The sequence below is a fragment of the Periplaneta americana genome, chromosome 2 (assembly GCF_040183065.1).
Source record: "Periplaneta americana isolate PAMFEO1 chromosome 2, P.americana_PAMFEO1_priV1, whole genome shotgun sequence".
Classification (NCBI taxonomy): Eukaryota; Metazoa; Arthropoda; class Insecta; order Blattodea; family Blattidae; genus Periplaneta; species Periplaneta americana.
In genome coordinates this window covers 147230903-147255884 of record NC_091118.1, presented here as the reverse complement: position 1 = coordinate 147255884, position 24982 = coordinate 147230903, and the positions used below count along the sequence as shown (strand labels likewise).

The following is a 24982-nucleotide window of genomic DNA, read 5'->3' as shown; positions in this document are numbered from 1 at the left end:
GGAAAACCCCGGAAAAACCTCAACAAGGTAACTTGCCCCGACAGTGATTCGAACCCAGGCCACCTGGTTTAAGCCCTTTACAGAAGCATCATTTATAAAATCGTGCATACAGGACGTTACGAAAGTACTGTGTCCAGAACAAAGTCAAATTTTAAGAAAATTAAATTGTTTCCAATTACAGTTCAGAGAAGGAATTTCAAGATTGTAAATGCAATTGAATCTGAAGTCGAAATCACAATTAACCAGTTTGTAGTTTACTCACTTGGATTAGACGAAAGCCAGATAGAAATGACAAAGCTCACCTAGCCATTTTCATCCGAGGAGTTAATGAACATTTTACTGTGTCTGAATGTCTTCTAGAAGTAATTACAAAATAAACCTGGAGAAGATCTTTTCCAGGCACTGAAAGGCACCATAGAACAAAAGAAGTTGAATTTGCAATGGCTTGTGTCAATAGCAACAGACGGGGCTCCAGCTTCATAGTATGTCAAAATAATATACAAATGTATGATATTTCTTATTCTTTTGATGTTATTATTTGTAAACATAAGCAGACTGTTCCCGCGATCCCACACTGATCGCTTCTATCTGTTGAGGTACGAGTCTCTCCCCCATCTCTAGCCTTACAGCACACTGTGTTTGGCTGGCAGCATCGAGAGCACAAATGACGAGACGCTTTTTGGAGACCTCTGTGCTATATGAAAAAATATTTTATGATTTAAAAAAACTATTTATATTTATATTTTTTTCAAAATTCCTAACGGTGGTAGTTCACTGTGCAGTGATGAAGCTTTTCCCTCATAACTCATAAACTTGTTAACTTTTTCATGTTCTCTCTCTTTTATTTTATTGCTGAAACTCAGGTTTACAATATCATGCTCTTTCAACTACATTCCTTAATAAATAATATATTTTTTTTTATTTTGTGTTAGAAGAAAATACTGATATTTGACCATTTTTAAATTAATTTATTTTTTATCAGACAATCCATGAAAGGTAGAGAAGTATTCTTGCATCATATTGTAAATATGACATGCATATATGCACACAAAAATTTGATCACAGAATGTTGGATAGTTTTTTAGTTATGTGGGAAACGCTTCATCACTACACAGTGAACTGACTTTTGAAAAAAAAAAATGTAAATAATTTTTTTAAATAGTAAAAATATTTTTTTCATATAGCAGAAGGACAGTCTTTTACACATACTAATTTTCATTATTGTACAAGATACAGTAATGGAGGGGAAAAAATATTGAATATTTCCGAAATTTTACTGCTGTAAGGTGTACTTAACCCCTTAAAACGGATGACTGAGAACAGAATACCATGGAAGATACTGAATTGAACGGCGGAAGGGACAAGAAGAAGGGGTACACCACAAGAATGTTGCTTGGATGGGGTTCGACGAAGCATGCAGAGTAAAGGACTAAGTGATGATGACAGGAAAATTGGACGACAGCAGGTTGGTTTGGGTTGAAGGAGAGCCATTGTAGTGTAATGGAAATGTTTAATTATGGTTCTAATAAAACGATATTTCTAATAAAAAAAAAGATAAATTTAAAAATCGAACTCATTTTTATAAGACATGCTGGAACTTGTAAATTTCTGTTTCAAATACTATGAAGAGTCACCTTCGCTGTACGTTTTAAAACGTGTGATTCTTTCTTTCTTTCCTTCCTTCTTTCTTTCTTTGCCTTGTTTTACCTCCTCATTTGTACCGACTTACAGGTCAATGCGATGTAGGAGAGGACCAAATCTGGATTCTCTCACATTGCGAGCTTCCCTAACATCTGATCAGCCGGGAATCGAACAACGTACACCTGGTTCTGAAGCTCACGCGATATCTTCAGATCAGTCTGTGGCAGTCTGTGTAATACGTAAAATGTTCATTCATAGCTATAATTGTCATTTCATTATTGCAAAGACGTAATTTCGTCCAGGCATTTGATTGGACGAAGGTGCAGTCGATGTAGGAAATTCCTCTTCCTTTTCTGCGCTAGGCAGAGGAACACAAGGTTAAAGGCATTATCCTGCTTCATTTGTGCATTGTCTGGCCAAGGATCATGAGGCAGGGCTGAGATATCACACGGCTTGTCCGCAAGTGGCTGGTGACAAAATTAATTTCACATCTCAAAGTAAGTGGCCATAGAAATAATTTTGTTTAATCTTATTTTATTGTTTTATGTTTAATATACAGTGATATCCATATTTGACTTATTATGTTTTCTTTATCCGAAATAGCTGAAATATTTAAAATTGAGACTCACAGTATTACCAAGAAAGTAGTTTTGATATAATCTCTGTCCGTTCATCCTCCCGCAAGTCTGTCTCTATATAGACCTAATTTGTAGAGATTTTCCTCCGAAATTATTGAAAGGACTCTTGCCTTTATTTTCACTTATATCCAGTTTTCCGTAGCCTATACAAAATAGACATTATATCTAGATTCGCATTGTAAATAATTTCTTCCAATTTTGATAAAGATTATGTAGATAGTCTTTCTTTCTAACATATCACATTTCATTTATTAATCGAACATTTAATAAGAAATGAAATACGCACAGTAAAATTTTTAATATTTACTACCTTTATTAGTCCACCGATGTAACGGTTAGCGCGTCTGACCGTGAAACTAGTCGGCCCAGGTTCAAATCTTGGTTGGAACAATTTACCTGGTTGAGGTTTTCTCCGAAGTTTTCCCTCAACCCATTGAGAACAAATGCTGGGTAACTTTCGGCGTTGAACCCTGGATTCATCTCGCTAGCTTTATCACTGTCATATTACTCAAACGCTAGATAACCATAGCAGTTGATAAAGCGTCGTAAAATAAACAACTAAAATCTATTTTACTGACATTAGGTAGCCTGCCTCCATTCATAGGATTTAAGATTAAATTAACTTTGGGTTAACAGCGTCTTTTTAAGAGTTATTATGGATGAATAGATTTGCGACCTCGAAGTTGGATTCTTGCAGAAGTTTTTCTTCTTGTGGTTGACATTATTTGCTTTAATAACAACAAATTACTTAACACGCACATCAATCTGTTACAAATAAATTCTCTATGATATTCATTCATTCATTCATAGTGTTCTTCTCAAGGGCAGGGCTTTCACTGCAAACCCAGCATTCTCTAGTATTTTCTATTTTCTGCCTTCCTCTTTGTCACCTCATATGATTCTGTGATATGAGAAATAAAACAAAATTAAAAAATTAAATTATGGTAACTTTAATGAACGTAAAAATGTGACCAAACTTGAAATTGGATACTTTTAAGTAGGCCTACAGTATGTATATTGGACGTATTATGAGATTTATAAACAGAACATGACTCTAGAAGGAAGTGAAAAGAATTAGAGAAAGAAGAATTCAAATTATTACATTTGAAAATTGAGAAAGTGATTTCAAACTTTTAAGATGCATAACTAAAAGCGTTACCTCTGATTGAGATTCTGGCTGACGTGTAGACCACATCTATTATCAGGCAGTACATTTAACGTCACGAAATGTGTCGGAAGAACAATTGAAGAGTGGAAAATCTAAAGGAGCTAAGCGCCAAAATTAGAAAAATTGTAATTTTCATATCTAAAGAAGCTATACTCTGTAATTTTGGCGCTTAGCTCCTTTAGTTTTCCAATCTTCTATTTTTTTTATTCATCTGAAGTCTGACTAGTGTAATATGTAACTAGTCAGCAATGTATGTAATGAAAGGGGAAAGGAACTGGCCGCCCTACCCCATTATCGCCTGGCTTAGTTGTCTAGCGTGTGAAGTGGACAGACAGAATAATAAATGAAGTTGTATTGGAAAGACTGGATGAAGAAAGAATTATGCTGAAACTTTGATCAGAGAGAGAACAAGGAATTGGTTAGGTCACTGGCTTGAGAAGAAACTGCCTACTGGAAGGAATGGTGATTTGGAGAAAAGTTTGGGGCAGAAGAAGATATCAGATGATAGACGACATTAAGATATAGGCTATGAATATATGCGGAGACTAAGAGGAAGGCATAAAATAGGAAAGTTTAGATAATGCCCATGGGCAGAATACTTATGTATGTACGTATAAATATATATATATATATATATATATATATATATATATATATATATATATACGCGACTGCAGCCTTCTCCTGATTAGCTTTATTCCCCGCTGAATAACTTTTTCAATTGAAAATGTTTTTAATTAAGTAATAAACTTATATTAATTTACGTGCTTTATAGAGACTGGAAGAAGAGAGAAATATAGAGCGTCAAAGAAGATATCGGTTATCATGGACAGGTGTATGTTGTAGTCGTCCATATTCTGAATGGAGGATTCAGAGTTCGATTCATCCTCTAACATATTAAATGGATCGTCGGGAACTGAATACGTGCCTAAATCCACACCACAATCATTGTTTCGTGATCGCAAACATACTCGATGCATACAAATCACGTTGTTAATAGTCGACAGCCACCTCGATATTCACGCGATATCAGAAGGAAACAACCTTCACTGGTGGTCCTTCCTCTTCCATAATGAATACAAAATAAAATACGTCGTTTTTATGGACTCGGTACTCATTGAAATTTTGAATGGTTTATAATGAAAATAATACATGTGGTCTCTTTATTCGTCATCACCATTATTATGTGGTTTATTATTATTATTATTATTATTATTATTATTATTATAAAATTGGAAAACGTAAATATCACACATCGACATTAATGTGTGACATGATAGTTCTGGTCACATAGTAATCACCATAACTTGCTAACACAATACTAGCTACTGAATCTGAGATACCAGGTTCAAATCCAATAGAGGGCGGTGAATTTTAAGGTTTCCTCTGGGAGGAAAACAAAGATGGATGTCCTGTATCACAGATTTACGGCACATAAATGAATCCTGTTCCTGATAAAGTTCCCCAGAAAAAAAACTGTCGGTCATTTCTAGTCTAAGTTCAATTTCGACACCGAAAAAGTAGGTGAAATTGTCGTGAAATAAAATTATACTACTATAAATTCATATACTGTACCTACTTGTTACTCCGTCTTGACCTTGTGACTAAACTATAAATAACAATAATAATAATAATAATAATAATAATAATAATAACAATAATAACAATACTGGCTTTTAAGGAACCCGGAGGTTCATTGCCGCCCTCACATAAGCCCGCCATTGGTCCCTATCCTGAGCAAGATTAATCCATTCTCTATCATCATATCCCATCTCCCTCAAATCCATTCTAATATTATCTTCCCATCTACGTCTCGGCCTCCCCAAAGGTCTTTTTCCCTCCGGCCTCCCAACTAACACTCTATATGCATTTCTGGATTCGCCCATACGTGCTACATGCCCTGCCCATCTCAAACGTCTGGATTTAATGTTCCTAATTATGTCAGGTGAAGAATACAATGCATGCAGTTCTCTGTTGTGTAACTTTCTCCATTCTCCTGTAACTTCATCCCTCTTAGCCCCAAATATTTTCCTAACCAATAATAATAATAATAATAATAATAATAATAATAATAATAATAATAATAATAAAATAAAAAAATAATAACGTATCTGGGAACTTAAGAGATTTTATCCTTACATCACATCTAATTTCATTCCAGACTTTTTGGTGACGAAGAAATGCTGTCCTTGATTGTTGCTTTGGTGTTAGCCATCTTCTTGCTACTTGTAATTCTCGCCATTGTATTTCCTTATGACTACACATGGATGTTTAGGAAGGCAGACTCTAAGAAGATCGAAATGATTCCCGGACCCAAACCCATGCCATTATTTGGAAACATACTTCTGTTCAACGTTCCAGCTCACCGTACGTATTGTATCTTCCACTTAATAGTTATACGAGCGCTCGGCTTCCGGTCGGAAATACGCGTACCATACATGCTTGCATGGCCAGCGTAAACTCCGTCATTATCTATTTCTAATCTCCTGCACATTCTTAATCATATAATTTTTATTAATAATGGCATGCACAAAATTACATTATTTTATTTCATGGTAAGTACTAACTTGTGTTATAGATAGGGGCCTTACTTTTTAGTAATAGCGATAAGCGCGAAATTTTCCACAATACATTTTTGTTAGGCCTACATTTATCCTTCTAGATACCTAAAAATGCCATATTTAAACAAACTAAAGTAGCGAAATAATGATAAATTGGTGTAATTGTGCGAAATATGTCAATATCCATAAAATATATCCCCTCTACCGCAAAAACTACGAAATATGCACCAAGAGTGTATTCAATATTATTAAAAAAACATGTGTCTTTTGTTTCAGTTCATTTGTCATTCCCTTGATAACGTTAATATTTTTATATTTCCTCTATGTACATTCACTTTTACTATCTCTATGACTATGACTATCGAAAAAAGATCGATTTCTGTAGTACATTATGCACCTGAGGCTATATCCTACTATGATGCAAAGAGGTTGGTCATTGAGATTGTTAATAACTCTCTTTGTGGGTCTCGTAGTGAATATAGTTCATACACGTCTCTCTAGAGATTCTAGAATTGGAAATTTATCGCCTAACATCCTCTTTTTAGAATGACAAAAACCAAAATCATCCCTATCAATTTTAGAGTTGAGGAGTGTAAAAGTGAATATTTAAGTTTTTATGTGAATTGTTTGCAGATACCTAATGTGGACAGTGAGAGGGGATTTTCTGCGTAATACACGAAAATACTCGCTGATTATCGCACAAATCTACGTGCGGACAATGTAGAAAACATGCTTAGTTTATATTATTCTCACAAGTAATACACAGGATCTTTCATAAGTAATTGATCACTCGAAAAATTGACTAATTTTTACCATTTTTGGCTGTGTTATACATCTTCGCTAGTAAGAACCTTTCCCGATGCCGTAACTCGATTTGTTACGCGCTTGCCCACCAGAAGTCTCCACTTTTCCATGTTGAGATGAATGAAACTATCGCTATGAAATTTAAAATTTAGGTACACCACAAATTACGATAAATTGCAATGAACTTACACTAATTATGGCTCAGTTCTCAACATGTCTCCCGCCCCGAAGAATTCATAAGTGCTAGTGACGGACCATCTTGTCGTGCACTCTCGAGAGCATTTCAGAAGTAGCCATCTGTATCGTGCATAATCCTTTTCATTAATTCTCGGATAGTGCGAGGTTTATCTGCAGACACACAAATCCCCATAAAAATAAATCCAGGGGAGTTAAATCTAGAGATCGTGGAGGCCAAGCAATTGGACCTGTGCGACCAATCCGCCTTTTAGGAAACACTTTTTCAAGCAAGGTTCCAACATCCCGTGAAAGCCACTCGTTTGTTAGACCAATGCAAACAAGCGTGGCATAGAAATGGCGCTTTCTGGCGGATACATTTGAATAGTCGACTTGTGGAAGGCAAACGTGTAACTAAATCGAGTGCACGGCATCGGGAAAGGTTCTTACTAGCAAAGATGTACAATACAGCCAAAAATCGTAAAAATTAGTCAATTTTTCGAGTGACCATTTACTTACGAAATATTTCGTATATCAGCAAAAGGAAAAACAAGACTAACAAAAAGTTTTATATTAAACGTAAAATGATACATTTAATTTACAACTTACTTCAAGAAATACCCACTGAAATAGTGGCAGATTTAACATCGAAATCATCAATTTTATTTCAAAGAATACGGTTCTCAGAATTGCTCAAAGGGGTGTTCGTCCGCATTCACATATTCCCGACATATTTTGTTAGAATGTACAAGAATAACCCCGTTACAACATAGACGAATTTAACGAAAATATGAGAATATAAATTACAAGCATTACAGAAATAGAAGTTTTGCGTGCGGATAACAATTGCATCAAAAGCAGTCGGGAATATGTGAATGCAGACGGACACCACTTTGAACATCTCCTGTAACAGAGATTAGCATGCTATTATTAACCAAAGTTACATGAGTAAAAATGTGCGGGACGTTACGTATCGATCATGCCAACCATGCAAACATGCCTGATTCGCGTGTTCCAGGCCGGGAGCTGAATTTAACGCTCTGCACTCTGTATAGGCCTATTACCGCATAGTTAGTAAAAATGATTGAGCGCTCGTTGAGACCTGAAATAGCTGTATGTGCACTGGGTTGGGATCTCGGTTAACAAGTTAACGAATTTGCAGCTATTTCGTTATTTACGCAATACTGTTTCCCAGAAGAAAATCATTGTTCGACGGAAGGGTGTAACGTCTCTTGTTAATAAACAGGCACCTGAGTTCAAATATTCTACTCTAGGGCTATTTCTCTATGTGTATAGAACTTGATATTGATCGGTATTGTTATTGGAAATTATCGGAGGGACAGGGAGTACCTCTAAGCATGTCAAACCAGATAGGCTTTTGTGCAACCCTTATGAAATGAGCTGCCTGCGGATTGTGCTGCACGGCTTAGCTGGCTCCACTACCCGCCGCATTCCTCTTCAGCCATCAAGTTCGTATGCCATATCTCTGGTAGTGTTCTGTCATATCTCATAGATCTACCTGATTTGTCATCATTCTCGTTAGGGGTGAGATCCAGTGGAAGCTTTGGTTCCGCAGAGTCGTATAGAATCAACCATCAGTGCCATCTACTTATTTTTTAACAAACCGCAAATAACATCCACCACGGCGGACGGTCGATTCGGGGCCGGATTAATACAAGTAATGCCTAGTTTTTCAAGACGGATATAATAATAAAAGCGGAATTATGAAGAGTGTTGCTGGAATGAAGAGGGAAAAAAGTCATAATCCCGAGAAAACCCTCACAAATTTTGTTTTGTCCACCATAAATACAATTCCGTCACCGCCGGGATTTGAAGTCGGGCCCACGATAGTGAGACCAGCACTCTATCAACTGAGCTTCCAATTCGTCTGTGTGTAGAGCTTAGGTGATTTCGTGCATTTCCTTAACAGCCGAGCGACATGACATCCACAGCGCTCAATCATTTCATAACTGACTGTACAATATAGGCCTATAACGACTGTAATTTTCTTGAAAGCTTAAATAAATAATGAGGTTATGCATTCCAGAGTTACTCAACGTGCTTCTACGTCTTCATAAAGAGTATTCTTCAACTTTCCGCATATGGGTAATGGGATTTCCTGAAGTTTTTATTACGGACCCGGATGATATAGAGGTGAGTCAACAGGAGTATTTAATCAATATCCTACGTTTCTCTTTTCAAATTTTATTTTTTATAGACTACTATTGTACTGTAACAAAAGTTTATTAAATTCCTTCTATAGAATTTCTTAAAATAGAACACGCGAAAAAATAAAAAAAAAATAAAAATATTTATTTTTAATTGTGCAATATCCGAATATTCAGACATCTGCATCGGTACCAAGTTGAGGGACTACAGCAGTAACGTCAAAGCGCCTGTATTACGTGCTCGTACTACAAGCAATACAAATCCAACAAGTTCTCTTTCAGCAAAATAAAGTACAATTATCGCTGTTAAGGAAATTTAGTGCGGGTACTTGAGAGCACGCAGTCCAGGCGTTTTGATATCCTTGGACTACGCTACGGTGTTTAGTTGCTGGTAGAATCTGCAGCTGCTGGGCCTTTACATTGATAGACGGAGATAACCATGAGTCATAACCATTGACGATACTGTCTACAGAATTCATGAACAGAGAAAATGCCGTTTGGAAAGACATAAAATAGAATCGTTATAAAAATTATTTCTGAAGCGATACAAAAGTTCAGTTCCAATGTGATGTCAAAACACAGGACTTTTCTACAATTGTTTTTACGAAGGAATAAATCAGATTATCGCTTAGCTAGTTAAGTAGTAACTTAAATATGTTTCCAAATAGAGTTTGTTGCAGTTGGTGAAAGAAGCCACCATCTTTTCCGGCAATTCCACGATAAAATTATTATTGTCGGTGAATTTTCCATAAAACAGATTCCTTCAATATACCCCAAACTAAACTTCAAAAGTTGTAAGACTAGGTGAATGCAATTGATAAGAAAAACGTTATACACGGGAGATCATTCGTTCCTCAAGGTGTTTCTGGAGTAAAGCGAGTGCGTTCATGGCCGTGCTGCTGTAAGCTTCCTGTACGATTTCTAAAATATTTCAAGAAAGTCATCTGAAACGTGCTTCAAACTTGGTCCATTTGCACGTCCAAGTCCGTATGAACAGAAATAATACTCAACAATAAAGACTTTTCCCTCTATTGCGAGGACCATAATTACAGCACTAAGCTGAGCATTGAATTTATATTATGACTGAATACTGGATTGCTAGGCAAACATGCGCAGTAGCCAAATGGTAATTTCTGTACTTTTTGAATTGGTGCATGCTGTATATACTAAAATCTGATGTACCAGGCTTTTTCACTTTGATTGATTTATGTTCTTTGAACATCTCAATCTCCTAAGACAAACAACACTAATGTAGTATAATAAATTATGTTTCAGATTATTTTAAGCAGTAGGTCACACATTACAAAAAGTCTCGACTACAACCTCTTGCAACCTTGGCTGGGGACCGGATTACTCACCAGTTCAGGTACGGTATATATTATTATTATTATTATTATTATTATTATTATTATATATTATTTGAACTATGCAGAGTGAACCGTAAGTAATGAAATGACATTAATTTCAGGGGATTATTCTTTTAGATATTTCAAACAGAAAACTTTAATACAATTTTGCTCGTTTTCACTTCCTTTTGGAGTTAAACATTATTTTATAATATGAAACATTTTATAGCGTATTTCGGGAAAGTTATTCATTGAATTCCTAATATTATGCTGTGGCAATCCTGAAAACAATTTACACCGAATATTATAATCCCCTCCTTTTTCCGTTAGTGTAGGATTGCAATAAATATATTTTGTCCTATCTCTTACAATAAAACCCGTTTAAAAATTAGCAATATGTCCTTATATACTACTCTTCAAACCAGTCTATCCTTGTAATTTATATTAAATGTAAATATTTTGTATTGCCTCAACTAGTCATTATTACAACACGAAAAAGAAACTTCTAACTTTTTGTTTATCACTTACAGCAATCCAAAGTTAATAACATGACTTTCTATCCCCATCATCTTAACTACGAATGCAAATTTATATAACTTCTTGAAATGATATTGATTTATAATTCCGAAAAACTTTTTTATGTGGTATTTTACTGTTTAGCTGCAAAATTTTACTTTTTATAAATAATTTTCTTAAGTTTTGAGTTTCTGGATACAACGATATGTACGTCAATTCTTTTTCTGGCTGCAGAAGGGGTAAACAGTATTCCCAACTTTCCCCTTCTGTTCATTAACATCTATATTCCTAACAGCTACTCTAGATCATATATACCCAGATTGGTCGACCTTATAGACATTGACGGTAACAACTTTTATCAGGTTTACTCTGCTGCCATCTAGTTATTACATAAGGAATCACGTCATAACTCCCATTTGAACTGCATTAGCGACTGTACTGCCATCTCGTGTTCGTTTACGGCGGATGGGTGGCGATCCTGGGAGTTGTTCTCTTCAAGGTGCTGCCGATTTTAACATAGGGAAGAACAATCTGTTACATATATGATCTAGGCAGCTACCATATTAAACCCATCTGGTCTCACTTTGAGTTAACCCTTCTATATTCTAAAGAAACTATAGGCCTACCGCTAGCATCATTGCACAATGGACGGAAATACTTCAGAAAAACCGAATCTTCAATATCGTTGTTGTCTAGTTCCTATTTATCCTGAATGTATTTTGTATATCCTTATTTTCAACTTGAAATAACTAACCATTCGTGTAACGATGATTCTTATAATATTATTACAGACTTTTTAAACTGTTACTGGGAATCTTCTTTTGTTGCAGGTGACAAGTGGCAGTCACATAGGAAGATCCTGACACCAGCGTTTCACTTCAAGATCCTTGAAGAATACGTGCAAGTGTTTAATTCGAACAGCAGAGTTCTTATTCAGAAACTTCAAGAAAACGTCGGAAAACCTTTTGTGGATATCAGTTCTTACGTCACAATGTGCACACTGGATATTATCTGCGGTAAAGTACAGTGGGAATATGTTTACTTCATGACTATGGTTTTACAGTTTTTTATTTATTAATATGCATCTACAAGGTGGAAGTGAAATAACACTGCAGGTTTTTAAAGCGAATAGCTTATGTTGCATATAACAAAAAGTGTAATACCGTATTGGTAGGAAGTTCATAGTTTCCTTAGAAAAAATATGTTTTCCCAAATGTTTAACACCCTCTTATTCGGTAACTACTGCAAGTAGGATCGTGATTTTTGTCCATATCGATAGGAGATCTAATAAATAATTATTTATCCCTCTGGTATATTTCAATAACGTGGGCGGTTTTCGTGTAAATTAAAGTTAAAAATTACTAATTTGAAGCCACTGAACATGCGATCAGGTTGCAAAGTTGTAGTCAGAGAAGGATGTTCACCTTATCGCGACAGATCATTTGCTTTTCGTGTAATACCGTAACTTTTCATTGGAGTTCAAACTGTGTAACCTTTATAAGTGCAGGCCACTGGCCTAGCTCAGACAGTAGCGCGTTTGCCTGCTGATGCGAAGTTGCTCTCGGGCGTGGGTTCGATTCCCGCTTGGGATAATTACGTGGTTGGATTTTTCCGAAGTTTTCCTTAACCATAAGGAGAATTTGAGATATTCTATGGTGAATCTTCGACTTCATCTCGCCAAATACAGGTGAACCAGCCAGGGCTAGACTCCTAACCGCACTACGGCGGCTGATTCATATGTAACGACGCTACCATATGCGAGGGATTCGTTCCGCGCTTTTCGGTTAGTACTGCGTAATGATGTACTTACCGAATTCACAATTCATGTTCGAAATGACATCCTTGTGATATATGGCAGGCTGCACATCTCCTGAAGACTGTCTGGATATTTTATTTGATTTCCTCAAGTGAATGTGGGTTATTCGCGTAAACTTTACTTAACCACTGAGGTGGAACCATGCTTCGTCACTATAAAAATTAAGGTTGGGTCAAGTAGTTCATCATACACGGACTGTTGGAACCACTACTAAATCTAAGTCTGCTCTGATAATCGGGTTTAGTTAACTACTGAACTACACGAATTTTATAAGGTTTTAATTTTAATTGTGTCGTACCTCTTATCACTGAAGACTGTGACACCCCTACCTGCTGAGCTACACGGAGGGATGATGTCGTAGGACTTCTCTCTAGTCGGTGGCCAATTTCATCCAACATCTCCTTAGTGAGAACACACTTCACACATGTTCGTTTCTTATCCAATACTGATCCTGTTGTATGGAATTTCTTTACTAAATTGTAAATCATTGCTTTAGAAGGCTTTGGCGAATCAGGGAACGACTTTTGTTACAACTGTTCTCCAAGATTAGTATTTCACAAAGTTGTCGTAAATGAACACTCGTTGTTCAAGGTTATATTTCATATGTAACTAAACACGAAACGTACGCGAGCAAGAGGTCTGATCACTACGATAGCGCAGCAGTTACTATGCATACGCCTTTCCGCTGATGCCGGTCTAGCCTTGTTGACTCACTCTGTACTATCTTGCTATCACCAATTCCATTGATGCTAAGCAACTCAGTAGTTGATACAGAATCTTTTAATAAGCAAGTAAAAAGATCTGAAGTGCAGAGCCTATGAGAGGATCTTCCCTACTGTATGTTTCATAGTATCGAAGTCCTGAGCATAAAGCCTGCAGATAGCTTAGGAGAGACTCATTTTCTAAAGACGTTTTCTGAATTGGCCGTGTCCATAATCATTCCAAATGTTCGCTTTAGTTTTCTTCTGTCCAATCGCAGAAGAGATTTGAGAGGGTTGCGTCACAACTCTTGACAATTTTTCTAATGGATATTCAGACCAAATTTTCTCGTGTTATCTCATGTGTCATTGTTTTGTTGCAGTTCTAGCAGAGATTTGACACTAAACAAATGGTCGTTCATGTTTTAAAATGACACCTACCACATACGTATTATGGGGCACTCTCCATGTGCCTTTTGTATAAAATCTAAGTGTAATGTATAAAATTATTATTTTCCTGAATTGATAATAAATGAAATATTGTAACAGGTAAAATCTGAAGCGAATGTTACACGAGCTTCAATTTCATATGTAATATTGAATTATTCCGTTACAGAAACGGCAATGGGTATAACTGTTAATGCGCAGACTGGAGGACAGACTGATTACATCAAAGCAGTCAAAAGGTTAGAGCAGTGCAGGATCATGTCCTGCTCTTTAAGGACCAGTTGTATATACAGAGTGGAAGTAATATAACTGTGCAAATTTTAACAGCTTATTTCTTCGACAGAGTACAAAAAAAATAATAATAAAATATCATATTAGTCCCAAATGGGTACTTTTCTCTGAAAAAAATTCCCCTAAATGTTAACACTGTTTCACTCCATAAGTACTATCAGTACGATTTTGATTTTTATTCTTATCATTAGAGAAACTGGTAAGGAATGATTTATCCCTTTGCAGATTTTAAATAAAATTGATTGTTTTCTTACAAAATAAATGAAAGTATTAACAAGTATCGTTATTCTAAACTCTATTGCAGTCACCAAGGTACGGAATGCTGCTATTCCGACAGATTGCATGCGTGTATTCGTAGTGAGCTAGCAATGCGCTGTTGCCAAACTACACAGACTTTCAGCCTAATTTTCTAACTAACCATGCACTTAATTACAAAGTGCATAATGGGTTTTTAATATATTTTAATGTATTCTATTGCCATCTTCAATCTGCACAGTTATATCATTTCCACCCTGTATAATTAACCCGAGTTCAAGAAATGAAATTAATATCCAGTCAAACTGAAATTAGAGTTCTGGTTGCATAAAAACTAATCCAAGATAATTTTGCCTTAATGTAAGATCAAATCTAACTGGCGATTTTTCCCAGTTCAAGCTAATTGAACTTACTTTATGGGAAGCTAAATAATCTTTTATAGACATAAATAGAGACTGTTCCTGCAAGTAAAATAATAACTGAAGTTTATTTTGATTGCAGAGAAATGTCTGTATTAATATTTCACTATAATTATGCGCACAATACTTTAATACTATGTTGAAGGCCTATGTGTTGGATTCAAGGTTTGTTATTTCCATATTTTAGGCTTCTTTTTGTTTTCATAACACAACTTCACACTTTTCCAGTCTCTTGGAATTACATTCGTAGAATATTATTATAGTCTGTAGTAATTTGTTTCCGAAAGCTCCTCCTTTTGTCCGGTTGTTACTTTTCATGTCCCTATACCGTAATTGATAATTTATGTTTGAGAACAACTTCAATCAACATCTCTCTCTTTTTTCCCCCCTCCCCCTCCCAATTTCCCCCACTCTAACTCCCCTCTCTCTCACCCTCCTTCATATTTCGCGCAGTTTTCGCATGCTTTTTTGTGATCTTAGACCAGCACTAAACCAAGTTCACATAATCAGAGATCAATGTTACATAACATAATTATATAGAAATAGAACTCAGTTAATTTCCTGATCGTCCTTCAGAAACGAACTCCAATTAGAGATGAATAATTTCAAGGGAAAAATTGTTCGGGCCGGGCATCGATCTCGGAAGCTCTGGCTGAACGCATCAGCGCTCTACCGACTGAGCTACCTAGGAACTCCACTCGGCACGTCTCAATTTTTCCCCTTATATCCACACACCTCGAGTAGGCTGATGAGACGTCAGAAACCCACATCGAGTGTTAATTTGTCACATCTATCTCTCCACAGAATGTCAGAGCTGGTTGTGCATCGTCAGACAGCTCCTTGGTTACACAGACGTTCAGTTTTCAAACTGACACCATCTGGTCGAGAGCAAGGCCGAGTACTGAAGAAACTGCACGGATTCACTGAGCAAGTATGAGCTTAACAAGACATCTCTTCGATAAGAAATATGACCATAACATCCCACAGAAACTATTCGAGCAATTGTAACTCTTGACAGAAATAATTAAATAATTTCACAGCAGTAGTGAAGAACAACTTGTGATAAAAATTATGTTAAAAATGACGAGGTCATGTTTTTTTTTTAGTTATATCTCTATACGTTCGTCTTCTGATAATCAGAAAAGGCTAAGTTTATTTCTATTTATTTGTTAATTTAAATGTCACATAATTGTTTTCAAATTTGTTCTAGTAAATAACAAGGTGATATTAACAACAGACTCATGTCGAGTAGGATGAAGTGAAATTCAAAATAATGTACCTTGCATTTTACGGAACAATTTATGAACAAATAGGTCGAGTAGTGGTAATGACTCTCGATAGAAAAGCAGGCAAAGTTAGATTATTATTATTATTATTATTATTATTATTATTATTATTATTATTATTATTATTATTATTATTATTATTATTATTATTATCCCTGGGAATTTCCACGTATTCCTCGCTGTTACCCATAACTGTTTTTTTTTTTCTTTTACAACAGAGGGCAGTATCTTCAGTCAGTATGCTCACTTATTCGATAGATGGCTCATCAATCACGGAAGACGTTTGATAACACACGGAGTATGATGATCAAGTGTTATCGGCTTTGATAGGAAACTGATTGTGTTGGTATTATATCGTCATTTGCTTAAAGAGACTTGTGAAACTAAAAAAAAACCTAAGTCAGGTTAACCATCACTTGGTATCGAAACCCAGACCTCCCGAATACAAGACAAGCGTGTTAATCACCGCACTACTGTATTGGGAAGTTACTACTACCCACACTCATTTCAGTATCAGTTGCTGGAAATATTCTCTGTCTACATCTGTATTTAACTGGCAACTATTAGATATTATATAACTCATACGGCGAAGTTCATGGGGGTTTATGGAGGAATTTTGTTTCTATATCGATTTTCAATTCTTCTAATTGTACTTATAATGATTTAAGTGCGGCGTATGAAACATCACTAGACTGTGCAGTAACTAAAATTCTCCTGCACATTTAATTACTAATTTTTATGGAGCAGATAGAATACACTGCTGAGAACAATGATTTTAAAGTGCCACACCAGATCGTATAAAAATCACAGCAGTAGCAGATTACATATCACTGTATTCCACTAATCTACGGCGTAATAGAGTACACCGTGTATAAAGGGAACGCTGCTACTAGGCTATGTGAGTAGGATTATAGGATGGAAGTGGTGTAATTGTGCAGATTGAATGGGGCAATAGAATACATTAAAATAAAATAAATACAAAAACATATTATGCGTTTTGTAATTAAGTGCATGGTTAATTATAAAATTAGACTGAAAGTCTGCGTAGTTTGATAGCAGCGCATCGTCTATTTACCTATGAATACACAAAAGCATTCGGCCTCAATAGAAGCATTCCGTCTCTTGGTCACTGCAGTAGAGTTGCCAGAATTCCTAATGGCAGGGAATATTTAGAGTGTTGCCACGACTTACTCACGAAAATCAGGAGAAAACCATAGAAAAAAAACAGGAGATTACAGTAGATTAATTAAACATGAATTTTCTCTTCTTATTATAGTATTAATTACAAAACAGTGTATACTGTAAGAAAGATGATACTGTCTTATTACTATATAGCACATCCCTAACCAATGAAATGAAACAATTTTGCTAAATAGCCTATTACTACTGTCATCTTTACTCAGCGTATGTAAATAAGTCATGCAATTTTGTTTTTACACAGTAATGTCTCATTGACAATGTTTCGCATTAAAATGTATTAATCAGGAGTTTTTTGTTTATTGACAAACGATTGTAGATAGAACGAGATTTATTTTAAAGGTCATATTAAAGACAGTACTGCATTAGCTGCGATTATAACAGACGAAAAATGATCCCTTTTCCTGTTTTTGCATAACTACCAATTAAATTGTTCATAATTTTCCCACTCTGATTTATAATTTTGGGAAGAAATATTTACTCTTTTTCTTGCTGGGACACTTTCAATCATTTTGAAAGATCACTGTGCACGATATGTAACGCAAAAATACCATTACCTACACTTTATTCTCTCACTGTTTCACGTGTTCTTGCTCCTTTAATCATCATTGTGGCAACGCGTTATGAGCAGGGAGACATAACGAGCTAGGAGAATATTCTTACTTCTAGCTCGTTGGGGAGACGAATGAAAACATTATTTGACTTTTGTATAAGATGCAAATGTAAGACATGGTGAATAATATAATATGTAATAAATTTAAAATCCGGGAATAGTACCAGGTGATTGCAGCATGCCAAAAACAAAGGAGAAATTTGGACTTTTGACAAAAAAAAAGAAATAGAGCAGTAGATTCAATGGAAAAACAGGACATCTCCTGCTTAATCAGTAGGTATGGTAACACTGGGGAATAACGGTACATATTCAACATTTGTTTAATTTGCAAGAAAACCGTTCATTTTATTGAAAAACTGCAAGGGATTACTCATTCTTTATCAGTTCCTCTAATGATACGAATAAAAATCAGACTTGTATGGACAGTACTTATCGAGTAAGTCAGTGTTAACATTTAGGGGGATTTTTTCTTTAAAAGATATTAATTTGGGACTAATATGTTATTAGAATTTTTGTTGTACTCTATCCAAGGAATAGTCCGTTAAAATCTGCACAGTTATATTACTTCATCAAATAAATAAGCTTACGTATTGTATGTTTTGAGTTTACTAAGATTTGCAATATTTGAGAATCGTATTCGGCAAACTTACAAAAATATTTAATAAAAATATCACTGTTACACAGGTGATCAAAGAGAGACGGGCAGAATACAGAGCTGGAATTAACAGATTCTCGGTTGTCAACAACGGTTCATACGAAAATTCAGGTAATATTAATCACTGAGATTTCACGCTTATATTACTGTATAATGTTCAATAAAGTAGCTTATTTAGAGAGTTTCGATTACAATAAATTACACTTTCACACCAGTTTCCATTATGAAAGTTTTGAAGTATTGAAAGGGTAGAAACTGTTTTTCAAAAACAAAAGTCCTCTAGTTTTAAGCCCTCAACGATTTTTAAAACTTCTGATACATCTGCAATTTAGTGAAATGTACAGTACATTTAAAAGTTATTTGTAACGAACGACCAATACAGTATTGACTCATTTTATGTGTGCAGGTAAAAGAAAGCATATGACGTTTCTCGACCTGTTGATTGAAGTGTCAGAAAAGGAAGGATTATTGTCGGACACCGATATCAGAGAAGAAGTGGACACCTTCATGTTTGAGGTACCGTAACAACTTTGGGGGAGGGGGAAATGCTACTGTAGCTGCAGACTAAATGTTGTTTCTTACTAGCATTACATAAGTGATCTAGGGTTTTAGTCAACCTTACATGTGGCTGAGAGATTAAATGAAAATATGCCTTGTGTAATACAAAAGTTTGCTTTCCAACCTTCAGTTCACTTGCTGTGTGTTAATAGTGGCCAGCAGGTGCACGTTGGTCTCGTTAAGTGTAAGTTATTCTTTTTTTTACCTTTTGTCCCACCTACCTTCACGATATGGCATAGTTGCGCCCAGCGGTCAATTCGAAGGCCTAGGCATGGCACAGTTGCGCCCCGAAGAAATCAGATAGAAGAATGGACATGGCATAGTTGCGGCCTGAAGAAATCAGGTATCAGAATGGACATGGCATAGTTGCGCCCCGATGGGCATAGTACACACGAGAGTGACTGTCATAAAATAAATAAATCACTTAAACATATGATAGTGGTAGCTGCATTTTTAAGAGCATCTATCTATTTTGCCGCTTCTGAATTCCTCGATCACGTGGTTTAAAAAACGGAGCCTATCGATATCGGTAAGCTATCGATATCGGTAAGCTATCGATATCGGTAAGCTATCGATAATCACTGCATAAACATAGAAACACAGTTAATAAAGTACTGCCAACTTCATGGTGTTCATTTTAATGGTAGGCTATCGATATCACTGCATAAACAGTAGAAAAACAGTCAAAGTACTGCCAACTTCATGGTGTGCATTTTAACGGTGAGTTATCGATAATAACTGCATAAAGAGCAGAAAAACAGTTAACAAAGTACTGTCAACTTCATGGTGCCCATTTTAACGGTATCGATAATGAATATTAAATCGAATAAGAAATCAATGAGGTTGGTTGATTATGAGGCTAGAGTTTCCGTAATGTCTTTTTCTCTACCTATTTCATCGGGGCACAACTATGCCACGCCCCTTTTTTCTACCTGATGGGAACGGGACGCAAGTATGCCCACAAAACAGGGACCCTTTTTTATCTGCTGCATTTTACCTGACCGTGGGGCGCAACCATGCCCTGGCCTTTCCTTCACCCCAGGAATTGTGGAACCGGTTGTGGCTGAATGACAAGTAACAACCGATTCCGCGTGTATTTGCTTCTGTGATCCCTTACGTTTCGTTAAAAAAAATGTAATGAATCGACACCAGCTGATAAACTGATCATAAAACTGTGATATAAGATGACCAGACGTCCCGATTTGGCCGGGGCAATTTCGGTTTTCAGAGTCAAGTCCCTTTGTTTCCGCCAGGTTCGGCCGGGACGCTTGGATATTCCAGTTTTCCCCAAGTCAAATGAAAAGACCAATGATTTGAGATTGTAATACAGAGAGAGGCAGCGAAAAGTTACCGCACTATGCAGGGGACGTCGGGGAACATATTGCCCACAATTCATTGCTCGACTCACGGGTAAACTGTAGCAGCGCAGACGAATGTCAGCGAATCCTCGACCTCATCTCGCCAAATACCATGTCGCTATCACCAATCTCATCAACGCTAACTAACCTAATAGTTGATACAGCGTCGTTAAATAAACAATTAAACAAATTATCTGAAAAAAAATACATGTTATCCGAAACGGCTCCCCACCCTTCAGTTCGATAAACGGAACTTCAATTTAAGTAAAGAAATATGATATAATGATGTTTTCTTTCAGGGTCATGATACAACATCTGCGGCCATCTCGTGGGCCCTTTTCACCCTTGGATCACATCCTGAAATACAGGTAAAGATTATGCTGATATTAACCATAATAATATACTTCGTAACTACCACCGCTTAGGTTGATTGGTTGGACTTTTTTCCATATTTTTTTCTCAACTGTAATCCAAATAAGAGGTACTCTCATGGCAAATTCTCTGTCATATGAATATATCGCAAAAATACAATCTATCACCAATTCTACCGACGCTATACAACTTCGCACTTGATAAACATCGTCAAATAACCGATAGAAATAGAACATTGTAACGTCCTATTAGAGCACGATATTAGAAGTTTTCTTAGTTAATCAAGTTTTAAAAATTCTGAGATAAAGTCTGTAATATAGTCATTATTGGATTTACCTTTTCAAAAAATATCGTCATACGAAGCAGTGTCGGTACGCAGGTACTAAACATTCAGATTATTATTATTATTATTATTATTATTATTATTATTATTATTATTATTATTATTATAACGCAGAATGAATATGGGAAATGCCTGCTACTATTCGGTTGAGAAGCTTTTGTCGTCTAGCCTGCTTTAAAAAAAACTGAGAGTTAAAATTTATAGAACATTTATATTACAGGCTGTTCTGTATGGTTGTGAAACTTGGACTCTCACTTTGAAAGAGGAACAGAGATTAAGGATGTTTGAGAATAAGATTCTTAGGAAAATATTTAGGGCTACGAGGGATGAAGTTACAGAAGAATGGAGAAAGTTACACAACGCAGAACTGCTCACATTGTATCCTTCACCTAACATAATGAAGAAAATTAAATCCAGACGTTTGAGATGGACAGGGTATTTAGCACGTATAAGTGAATCCAGAAATGCATATATAGAGTGTTAGTTGAAAGACCTGAGGGAAAAAGATCTTTGGAGAGGCCAAGACGTAGGTGAGAGGATAAGTATAAAAATGGATTTGAGGAAGGTGGAATATGATGCTAGGCACTGGATTAATCTTGCTCAGGATAGGGACGGATGGAGGACTTATGTGAGGGCGGCAATGAACCTCCGGGTTCTCCAAAAGCCATTTGTAAGTATTATTATTATTATTATTATTATTATTATTATTATTATTCCATCCCATTATAACTAGGCTATATAAATAAAAAAATTATGTGTATAGATATTAGAAGTCTTTATTAAGCATGAATGCGTATAAATTTCTTCCATTTTTTTGCTCTGGATGTCTGGCTAGAGACCTTGTAGAGTGAGGGTGATTGTGAAGTACTGGTGGAATAATTATAATGGCAATGGTGAGGGGAAACGAGAGAACCCCGAGCAAAAAACCCTCGCACCCGTTTTATCCACCACAAATTCCATCAAACAGGGGTCAAACCCTGGTCACCACGGTAGAAGGCAGAGAAGCTAACCAGTCGGCCACGGATATGTGTAGATATAAGCTCAAGTTCTTTTGTAAAGAATCTTGTTCCCAATGGAAAGCGATGAGAATGTAGTGTTGACTGCTTAACATTTCCTAGTGCCAAGAAGATTAATATTTTAATTTTTGTGTATGTATAATTTTTGCTTTCTCTTTTGTAATGATTTAATTGTATGACTGAAACAAACGCGATTATTTTTTATTTTTCTGATGGTGAATTCGAAGTTCCTGTGTTCTTTTAACGCGGAATGTACAGTTGTATAGACTCCCATGTAATATTTGCCTGGACACTAATTTATTCTCTTTGTAGGAAAATGTAATAAGAGAATTGGGTGAAATTTTTGGAGATAGTGAAAGGGAGGCTACATATGAGGATCTCCAGAAAATGAAATATATGGAGCAAGTCATCAAAGAAGCTCTGCGGCTCTATCCCAGTGTTCCAGGCATCTGCAGAAAACTTGACGTGGATGTTAAGCTAAGTATGCTAAACTTTCAATATGCAATTATTTAACAATCAGTTTTTTTTAATATAAGATAATTTATTTGTGTTTATTACAGTACATCACAATTTTGCTAAATTGTTATAGAAATTAAAACATGATCTTGGGTTCATGTCCATTGACAGTCCCAAATTACAAACAAAAGAAAATAACAAATGTACAAGAATGTAAAATATTGATATTCCTATTACACATTGTCTCAAGTCACTACGTATTATTACATTATTGACTTAGGGCCTACCGTTACTGAAATTACGCAGTATAGAATAATATAAATAAAATGTATTTTTAATATGAAATATAACATTATCTTTAAAATTTCTTAGTTCTCCTTCATATATTTTGATTTCAAAAAATGTTTCGAGCTCTGCTTCAAAATATAGGAGACTGGACAATGACACAGGCCGTAGATGAGTTTCACCTGAATACTGTAAACATTTATTTCAGAAAACTACATGATTCCTGCAGGAACGTCTACTCCTATAATTCCATACATCATACATCGGAATCCAGAGATATTTCCCAATCCTGAAGAATTCAACCCTGACCACTTCTTACCAGAAGTAGCTCAAACACGTCACCCGTTTGCCTACATTCCATTCAGCGCGGGTCCCAGAAACTGCATTGGTAAGATATATTTTATATATTTTTATCACATTAATTATTATTATTATTTCACTCTTTTACTTCACTATTAGTACCACATTATATTTTGTCTTTTTAAGTCAGTGAATTTCATAGGATGTACGTAACAGGGTTCTAATCTCGGTCCTCTTAGAAAAAAAATGATCAACTGATTGCTTGAGCAGAGACATTCAGTTCTGGTTCGTTAATATTTCCAAATTTGTTTAATAAATACCTTCCTAGATCTTGTAATGGAGACACCTGTAAGATTAAATCAAAATTACCCTTGATCAGATGTGACATGCAAGGATATCCATTAGCATGTTTGATCGATGTGGGTAAGAAATGGTAAATATTGTCTGAAATCATCTTCTCCAGGTTCTGAGTTTTTTCACACGTAATAAATATATGCCATGGAAGTCATGTTAAAAAATATTATAATACTTGAAATATTAATTCGCCTTCGGCTGAGTTTTAACTCGTGAATCTCGCTTCTATTAACGTTATTTAATAACTTTTAATTCAGTTAAAAAGTTTTAAATTTTAAAGCATAACCAACGAAAAGGGAGTAATAAGAATGGACACTGATCGAAAATCCCTGCTCTGCTTTTTGTGCGCATGCGCTAGGCTACCGTTTTATTACACTTTCAAATGCTAGAGGTCAGTATAATCGAGCACCAGCGAACAGTGGAACAGCGGTGAAACAGCAATCCCTATTCGCTGGAAAGTCGGCTAAGAAGTATTTCTGTTGGTGCGATATGAGCGCCAGTTCTAGGGAAAAAGGCAGAACCTCACGTTTATGCCGGTACAGCTGGTTTGAAGGTCACTGAAATAAATCACTGCAATGTCAAAGATAACCGATGCGAAGTGTCCATACTTATAATCCCCTATACGCTGGCATAACTGTTTTGTACATAAATGTTTGAACTAAAGGAGGTGAAATTGAGAGCTGTGCAATCCATATAAAATGTAGGCCTACTCACTATTTTAAGGAACAATAATAGTGTACTGCACAAAGTTTAATCGCGCAGTTCAATATGCTATTTTATCTAACAGAGTTTTATTAAATTAATATTCTAAAGCTGTTCATTTTGTTTTATTCAGGTCAACGCTTTGCTCTGTTGGAAGAGAAGGCAGTGCTGGCTTCCGTGTTAAGAAAATTTAAAATTCAATCCTTGGACAGAAGGGAAAGCATCGATCTCATGTTACAGTTAATACTAAGACCAAAACATGGCATCAGAGTTAAGTTAACTCCTAGATAAATAACGTTTTTAATGCTACGTTGTCTTTATGTAAACAGAAATATTATGAAGAATTTGTATAAACTGAAGCTACCTTACTTCTCATGATTTCATGGAAAATAATGTATTGTCATGAATAAATAACATTCAATTAAAAAATGTTATATTCTATTTTAGTATTTATTTCGCCTAATCAATTGGTTTTCATTATTCGTCCTGAAAATTAGCCTATGTCTCAATAGTTATTCATTAAACAACGGCCACGAGTGAGCGAC

The 24982-nt window shown here is 35.7% G+C and overlaps 1 protein-coding gene across 1 annotated transcript; it reads left to right on the top strand.

The window, feature by feature from the left end:
- The first annotated feature begins 1979 nt into the window (after positions 1 to 1979).
- On the top strand, positions 1980 to 24871 carry LOC138694679 (cytochrome P450 4C1-like). Its single transcript, XM_069818657.1, has 13 exons — positions 1980 to 2138; positions 5609 to 5814; positions 9034 to 9140; positions 10430 to 10520; positions 11847 to 12032; positions 14147 to 14216; positions 15747 to 15873; positions 18723 to 18804; positions 19100 to 19209; positions 20909 to 20977; positions 22653 to 22821; positions 23290 to 23469; positions 24571 to 24871. The coding sequence occupies exons 2-13, from the start codon at positions 5628 to 5630 to the stop codon at positions 24726 to 24728; spliced, it is 1536 nt and encodes a 511-aa protein (XP_069674758.1). The 5' UTR covers positions 1980 to 2138; positions 5609 to 5627; the 3' UTR covers positions 24729 to 24871.
- The last annotated feature ends 111 nt before the right edge of the window (positions 24872 to 24982 follow it).

Bases quoted from the DNA above. Each gene is read 5' to 3' on its own strand.
- LOC138694679 (XM_069818657.1), top strand. From the start codon at position 5,628: ATGCTGTCCTTGATTGTTGCTTTGGTGTTAGCCATCTTCTTGCTACTT. The intron at 14,217-15,746 runs GTTAGAGCAGTG...ATCTCTCCACAG, and splicing joins TACATCAAAGCAGTCAAAAG to AATGTCAGAGCTGGTTGTGC. The intron at 15,874-18,722 runs GTATGAGCTTAA...ACTGTTACACAG, and splicing joins TGCACGGATTCACTGAGCAA to GTGATCAAAGAGAGACGGGC.